The sequence below is a fragment of the Zea mays genome, chromosome 9, assembly GCF_902167145.1.
Source record: "Zea mays cultivar B73 chromosome 9, Zm-B73-REFERENCE-NAM-5.0, whole genome shotgun sequence".
Lineage (NCBI taxonomy): Eukaryota > Viridiplantae > Streptophyta > Magnoliopsida > Poales > Poaceae > Zea > Zea mays.
This window is the reverse complement of record NC_050104.1, coordinates 151,251,996-151,259,532: the sequence shown is the minus strand read 5'-3', so window position 1 is coordinate 151,259,532 and position 7,537 is coordinate 151,251,996. Positions and strand designations below refer to the sequence as shown.

Here is a 7,537-nt window from a genome sequence, read left to right as displayed (position 1 = left end):
ACTGCCTGATGAAGAGGGATGAAAGCCGATGTGTTTGCCATGGGGGAAACGGTGGTAGGGGAGGAGGAAATATCAGAATTTTCGGAAGGATTGGTGGTCATAAGAAAGAATCGTTGGCTCTGTTACCATGTAGATTGGAATGCAGCGCACCACTATAGGTTGCCTGCCTCTGGTTATATATAGATGAAACAGCCGTACATCGAGGTGGTTACAACCGAAGATATTCCCGGAGCTAATCAAGGAGACACAACTCCTATACTTGTATATATCTAATATTCCATATATATCTAATAACCAAATCACCGGGACGATCTCTACTCCTTCTGTTTCTTTTTAGTTATCGCTGGATAGTGCAAAATTAAACTATCCAGCGACAATTAAAAAGAAAAAGAGGAAATACGTACTAGTGGTGGCACATATAGTATAGTAGTATAATAAATCATCCAAATGCAACTGCAGCCTGTCGGGTTTCAGCTTCGTGGCTTCCGTCTCATTGAATGTGTACATGTACAGTGTACGTATATTGAATTCTCTCGAGTGCCTTCGCCTCCATAAATGTGTAATTCCAGATCCGACATTTATGATGTAGTACAAGCAGGAATCATAATAGCTTCGGGCTTCGGCTAGGGCTCGGCCATTCGCAACGCGAGATTTCATCGCACAATTAACTTACTACAAGTGACGAAGGTTTCGTCTTCGTTGTTTCCTAAGCCACGCACGATACCAAATATCCTACACATGATTTTATCATCATAAAACCATTTCGCGTCTCTCACTATTGATGTATCCCCATATCTTAAAAAAAATGCTGACAAAATACTGACCTGGTAATCTATTCAGTAGACATGAAACCCGCAATGAAACTCCCACTGAAACTGGCCCTTGTCCAGTCTCAGTGAAAGTTTCATAAGTTTTACGAGGATGTAACTTGTTTGTACTGTCTTCAATACCTGTGAATCTTAGTAACAATGTCATGAAGCTCCCGCTGAGACTGGGCATTGTACAGGGTGAGTGAAACAGAAACTAGGAGCAACTGCATTTCAACTATACATCAAAAGGCCAAAAAAAAAAAAACGGAAGCAAAACTGAACAAGAAGCCCCATGAGAAGCGACATCTATCGATGAAAGTTTAGGCCATATGACTGTTCCCATACACGTACTGCTACCGTTGCTAGTGGCACTTGATCTATGTAGCTCTACCTAGACTGCTTCATTATCCCAGTAGTTCCTCAGCTGCGACATATGGAGGAGTAGCCCGTCGCGGCCTAATCCGGTAACGCTGCTTGTCATGATCCATGGGGGTGGATCTGGATAAAGCCCGCTGATCGTTTCATGGAACTCCTTGATGTTCTCGTCAGGCCGCCCTCCTTTACCTTTCTTCACTTTGTCGCACTTGGTGAACACAAACGTCAATCCAATCTGAAACAGCAACACAGATTTATTATTATTATTATTGACAAGGAGCAACATAGATATAGTGATAATGCAGTTAGAGAGCAGAATAATAGACATACGTAGCATGAACAAACAAACAAAAAATAGTACAAAAAAGTACACCAACATCAGATGGAACAATATTATCAGTTTAACTGCATACTGCCTTACATTGTTACGACCGAGCCAGTTAGCACAGTCTAGATCAATTTTCTGTGGTGGAATACTGGCATCAATAAGAAGAAGTACGCCAACCAAGGTATCTCTGTTCAAGAAGTAACCCTTGGTAAATGAAGACCAGTCCATTCGAGCTGATTGGGATGCAGCTGCAAACCTACATGTAGGAAGATTGTCATGTTCGCTAAATAGGTCAGATGATAGCAATTACAAGAGCATCTTTTATATCCTTCCTTGTTGATAGGACTAGAAATTATGGTGGAAAAAAAACTCTCTAACGGTCTCTAATCAAATCTCCAAATATTGCCATCAAAGTTGCATTAGGCATCAGGCGTTTTCTAGGTGGTGACCCTCCACCTAGAGCTTAGATGAGCCTAGGCGTTTTACACATAACACATATTACTTGAAATAAAAGAAAAAAATAGAAGGACCATCAAAGATCCATCCTCCTCTCTTCTGTCGCCACCTCCACCCGCCTCCTTCCTTCTATCTCTGTCGTCCGCCTCCTCCCTTCTGTCTCCGCCGCCATAGATTCCTCCCAGCCTCATTTATTTTCTCCACCGCCATCTGGAGCACCAGCACCCAATGTCCACACTTCCTCGTCGTTCGGCATCAATGCATTCCCCCCACTCCGCCACCTGCTGTTCCCACCTCCTTCCCCACAGCTCAACATCCCTACTTACCAGGGGGGGGGTCTACACGTAGGGACATCGGGGATGGCACGTCCGGCCACTGCAGGCGACGAGTGTCGTCTTGGTACTGGTTACCCCTAGGTTCTGTGGTACCCTTTAGGGCTTGTTCGGTTATTTTCAATCCATATGGATTGAAGGGGATTGATATGGATTGAGAGGGATTTTAACTTACTAGGGATTGAAACTCCCTCAATTCATATGGATTGGGGTAGAACCGAACATGGCCTTAGTGTTTTTCTGCCCGCTGAATAAAAAGGGGGTTGGATATAGCCCTCTATCATATATATACAAATTGAATAGTCTGATTACACATACTGCTAAGGGCCTGTTTGGGAGGGCTCCCAAACCAGCTCCGGCTCCTAGAAGAGCCCTCCCAAACGGTCTCAAAAAAAGAGCTCTTAACAAAGAGCACTAAGAAGCCGGAGCCATTTTTATAAAGAGAAGCCGGAGCCAAAAAATGGTTCCTAGCGGCTCCTCACCTCACTCCTCTATCTTACTCTTCTCTGACGTCAAGAGGAGCCGTTTTGCCAAACGATTTGTTAAAAAAATACTAGCTACTATAGAGGAGCTACTCTTGAAGAGAAGCCAGAGCCAGAGTCATTTTTGGAGGAGCTGGAGTCGTGCCAAACAAGCCTTAAGTGTGAGGACAGGAATTGAACCCATGACCTCAAGATTATGAGCCTCGAGGTACCAAACTGTTATACCCATTGTAGGGCTGAAAAAGTGGTAGATGGTAGAAAAGATTGAATACAACTCTCTACCATGTCTAGACAAACAATTAGAACATTTACAGAATGCAGCAGGTAACAGGAATCGAACCTGCATCGTTAGCTTGGAAGGCTAGGGTTTATAGCCAAGGTTGGTTGATTATTTTTTGATGTCCCTAATTCAAAACTGAACAATAAATGTTGATTTTATTCGGCTCCTTTATGGATATTCTCACCACTTAGGTCCCGTTTGGTAGGGCTCCTCCCCAGCTCCGGCTCTGTCTCCTACAGAGCAGCCCTACCAAACATTTTAGTGAACCATTTTTCAGTGAAAAAAAGAAGCCAGAGCCATTTTGGAGGAACTACCAGATGAGACCTACTAAACAAGGCCTTAACATCTATGTTAGGCTGTCGCAGAATGGCGCCTCGTGGAACACTAATTGCTATCCTCTATTCTGGATTTCTCGCTCACCAAAGATGGAGAGTGGGATTAGCTCTCTAGAGTGCGCGAGTTTAAGAAAGACCCTTAAAGATGCTGTAAGAATAGTGTTCAAATAGTTTGTAATACACCCAATAGAACGCTGTAATGTTTATGGTAAACAATCTTAAAAGTATAGTGTTCAAAAAGGAAATATAGAACACATTTGAGTGTCTGTTAAACATTCTTGTTTCATGCTGGAGGCAGAGGCACTTGTTACAATATCAAGGGTCAAGATACCAGCAAATAAAATCAGAAACGCTATCCAAAGGAAAACTACAACTGGTGCAAGTGGAACTTGTGCCCTATCCAATATGGCATGAAAAAAGGCATAGTAATTGGGCTTCCAGAACTAACACATTAACAGGCTAACTTCAGGACAAAATATTTATGTCACTTTGTTTTCATATCAGAAGTTTGAACCTGAATGGTTTCCATCCACTATTCTATTGCTATGTTAAAACAGCACAGAATATAGGAATGCTATTTGCATGCACAGCTGCTGTGTACAATGGTTCTAGAAGAATATCTTATATGCCAAAATTCAAGAGTGCCACAAATGTATAATACTTCCGTCGTACAAAGAATGTCATTCTGGCTATGGAACTAGACGAGTGGGGAAAAGGTAGTGCATCAGCAGGGTTAAATTCCTAATCAAGTAATCACCATATGTAAAAGAGGGGGGAAACACAAGATGCTCCCATTCTGGAACATAGCATGTGAAGCACTAGTGAACAATTTGACTTACTAATTTTTGGATGAACGAGAAAACCTTGAGTGTGATAGAAAAGAGTAAACATACCCATAACCAGGCAAATCCACAAGGTACCAACTCTTATTAACCAAAAAGTGATTGATTGTTTGGGTCTTCCCTGCAGAACATATGATGATGTTAGAACACATGACCATACATAAGAAAACAAGTTGCATTTTAAAATAAAGAAATAAGACATGCCAAGGTTGCCCTGGCAGAGTAAATTTATTAAGTTTGCTTAGACAACACTAAGAAGAAATTCATATTACAGCAACAGTTGATTCAAAGTTACCCAACACAAAATAAAGTCTAAAATTGAAGAGAAACACCCTAGCAAACAAATAAAATATGCTAATTGTAAATCAAATCACAGGTACTGAAGGATGTGCAAGGCCAATAGCTAGGATGATAGAAATATCAAAGGAGCCCTGTTTGTTTACCCTCTAGATTATATAATCCAGCTTAAATAAGTTAAGAGGCAAACAATCAGCACAGATTATTGGAGTGGATTATATAATTTAGGTATCTAGATTATGATAATCCATAAGCAGACCATTAGGTGCTTATTTTTTTATTACTGTTTGGCTTTTTACCCACTAATAATTTGTGTAAATAAACATCTATAATAGGATTATATAAACTGGATTATGTAATCTAGATTATATAATCGGATAATCCAGATTATATAATCTATATAAAATAAGCTGGATTATATAATCCTGCAAGGAAACAAACATGCCCACAATAATAAAATCTTGGACCATGGCTGCTAAAATTGAATTCGACAGTTCCATAACTGGTACCACGACAACCAGAATGGCAGTGGGTTTGATTTGTGGAAATGTGTTACCTGCTTGTCAATTCTAAATCCCTACTGCCAATGGCCTATCCATCCAATACAATTGCCACGCTGGGCACTATGAATTCATTTAAATTCCAAATTCTACTTTTGAATTTATATATTTCCTAGCTGGGATTTATTCTCCCAGTGCCCACTGGAAAACCTGACTACCGCTGGGATCTGTAAAGACTGTGACCCTAACCAGAATATCCCCTCACGCCCCAGAACCAAGGTGGAGGGGAATTACATAATGCGATCTAGAGCGCCATTACGACATTACAGTGACATAAAAGTCTCTGATAAGCTAATTAAAGGTCAAACAGGGAGAAGATATCGATAAACTAAGAGCACTTCGAACTTTCGAAGGAATCAGAAGATAAAGCTTAAATATTGTTCTTTGGTATCACCAGGCTTTTTGGAAGTGAGCGCGGCTTCCTTGCGGCGGGTGAGGGCGTTGATGAGCGAGGACTTGCCAACGTTGGACCGGCCAAGGACGGCGAACTCGGGCCGGTCGTCATTGGGGCAGTCCCGTGCGCGCGCGCTGCTCTTGACGAACTCAGCACCCTTCACCCTCGCGTCCCCTGCGTAGGGACCGACCACGATGTTCGACCCCGGTATGACCATGTCCGCGGGCACCAACGCATCCCGCTCCACCCCGGGCGGCAGAAACAGCGCCGTCTTCACGATCCCCATAGGTGGCGACCCGGCCTTCCTGGGGTTCTTGCGCGTGGCCGCCGGAACCGGCGCTGACGCTGCATCCTTCGGGGAGGCTGTTCCCGCCTCTGCAGAAGCTGAAAGCGTGCGACGGGAGGGGACACAGGCACGGGTGAGCGGCGGCGGCACGACGGCTCGGAAGAAGGAGGGGCGCGGGCGGAGGAGCATAGCAGCTGGAGCGTGCGCAGGGGCGTTCGACGGAGTGGCGGATGAGGACTGAGGATGCGCGGGTGGCTGCGGGCTGCGGGCTCTGCTGTTGCATTAGGTGTTCGGACTCTGGTGTTGCGTTAGGTGTTCGGTAGATTGGGCCCAGCGGTGGGAGAAATAAGGGCTCTGCTGTTGCCTTAGGTATTCGGGAGATTGGGCCCAACGGTAGAAGTAGTTGGGCCATTTCGGCTTGCGGGACGTGTTTCCACGGGGAAAATGTATTTGAACTAGCCTGTCCCCGTGTGGCGACGTAGACATGTCAAAAGGAAGAGAATAGTTTTGCTATTTTTAGGGCTAGTTTGGAAATTTAAACCCCTTCTAGATTTATGGATGTTAAGAAAAAATGAGATAATTCCCACTTAATCCACGATAATCCTGAAGAGAATTTAAATTTCCAAACTAGCCTTTACACTAGCAGAGCTTTCTTTTCAAAAGAAATAACATAGCAGAACTCTAGGAGACTCAGCTTGAAGGGCTATTAGTTTAGAGTTAGTATGGGCTATTAATTTAAGGATCGAATTATATTAGGACCAGGCTATATTTCTATTCAATTTTGAACTAAAATTTATTAAGGGTCCTAATGTATTGTGAAGAAATATTTGGATCGTGATCCAACCCCTAGGTAGACGGGCTCTCCTGATTAGGCTATTCTCAATATGAATTTTGTAGCACGCTTCCAACACTACCACATCATCAAAGATGTTACGAACTATGAATAAAATAATGTCTCTCAATGCAATCTTTCACTTCACTATAGACTAACATACCTATTAAATGTTGCAATTCAATAGCCAACAAAAGTTAGTAAAATATGTGGAGGTGAAACAAATCACCCTCAGGGCTCCTTTGGATGAATCAATCCCTGCAAGGATCCCAGTCCAATCCGCGTGAGGAATAAGGCTCGCGTCTTCTCTTCCCCATGTATATCGGGCTCCTGTTTGGATGAGGCACGAGCCAAAATGTCATGGGCCTTTTTATTCCTAACCTTATAGATTCATGGGGAAGTAAAAAAAACTAGTCCTCACTCGTGTTTCTCGTTCCGTTCCCGTGGTGGCTCTCGGTCTCTCATCTCGTCCGTCACTCCCGCAGTCCAGCAGCACCTATGGCGGCGAGAGTTTGCGTCGGCGACTGAGATCCATTGCTGCTCACGCGCCCACGCTCCATTGCCTCCATCCCCACTCGCCCAGGCTCCATCGCCTCCATCCCCACTCGCTCAGGCATCTCGGCACCCCTCTCCACCGCCGGGACGTGTCGGCAGTGGACCCGGAGCCGGTGACGCGGTCTACAGCTACAAAGGAGAGAGGTAAGAGGAAGATCTGTTGTCGTTGCCTATTCTCTGATTGTTGTTGCCTATTCTCTAATATTATCTCTGCCCAGCGAGCGGCGAGCCGCACCTCGGTCGACCTCTTTGTACACTTTGCATTTTTTGCAATTCTTGTGCATAAAGAAAATGTTTTAGGGAGCACTTGCTCACTTAATCGTCCCAATAATACAGTTTGCCAATGCAGTATAAGTTTTATTTTGAATCATCAG

General features: G+C 43.8%; 1 protein-coding gene across 1 annotated transcript; it reads right to left on the bottom strand.

The window, feature by feature from the left end:
- Positions 1-911: 911 nt before the first annotated feature.
- LOC100285454 (uncharacterized) lies at positions 912-6,033 on the bottom strand. Its single transcript, NM_001158347.1, is given in 4 exon segments — positions 912-1,419; positions 1,606-1,768; positions 4,291-4,360; positions 5,491-6,033. Coding segments are annotated over 4 exon segments (927 nt in total). The 5' UTR covers positions 5,966-6,033; the 3' UTR covers positions 912-1,200.
- Between the last annotated feature and the right edge of the window lie 1,504 nt (positions 6,034-7,537).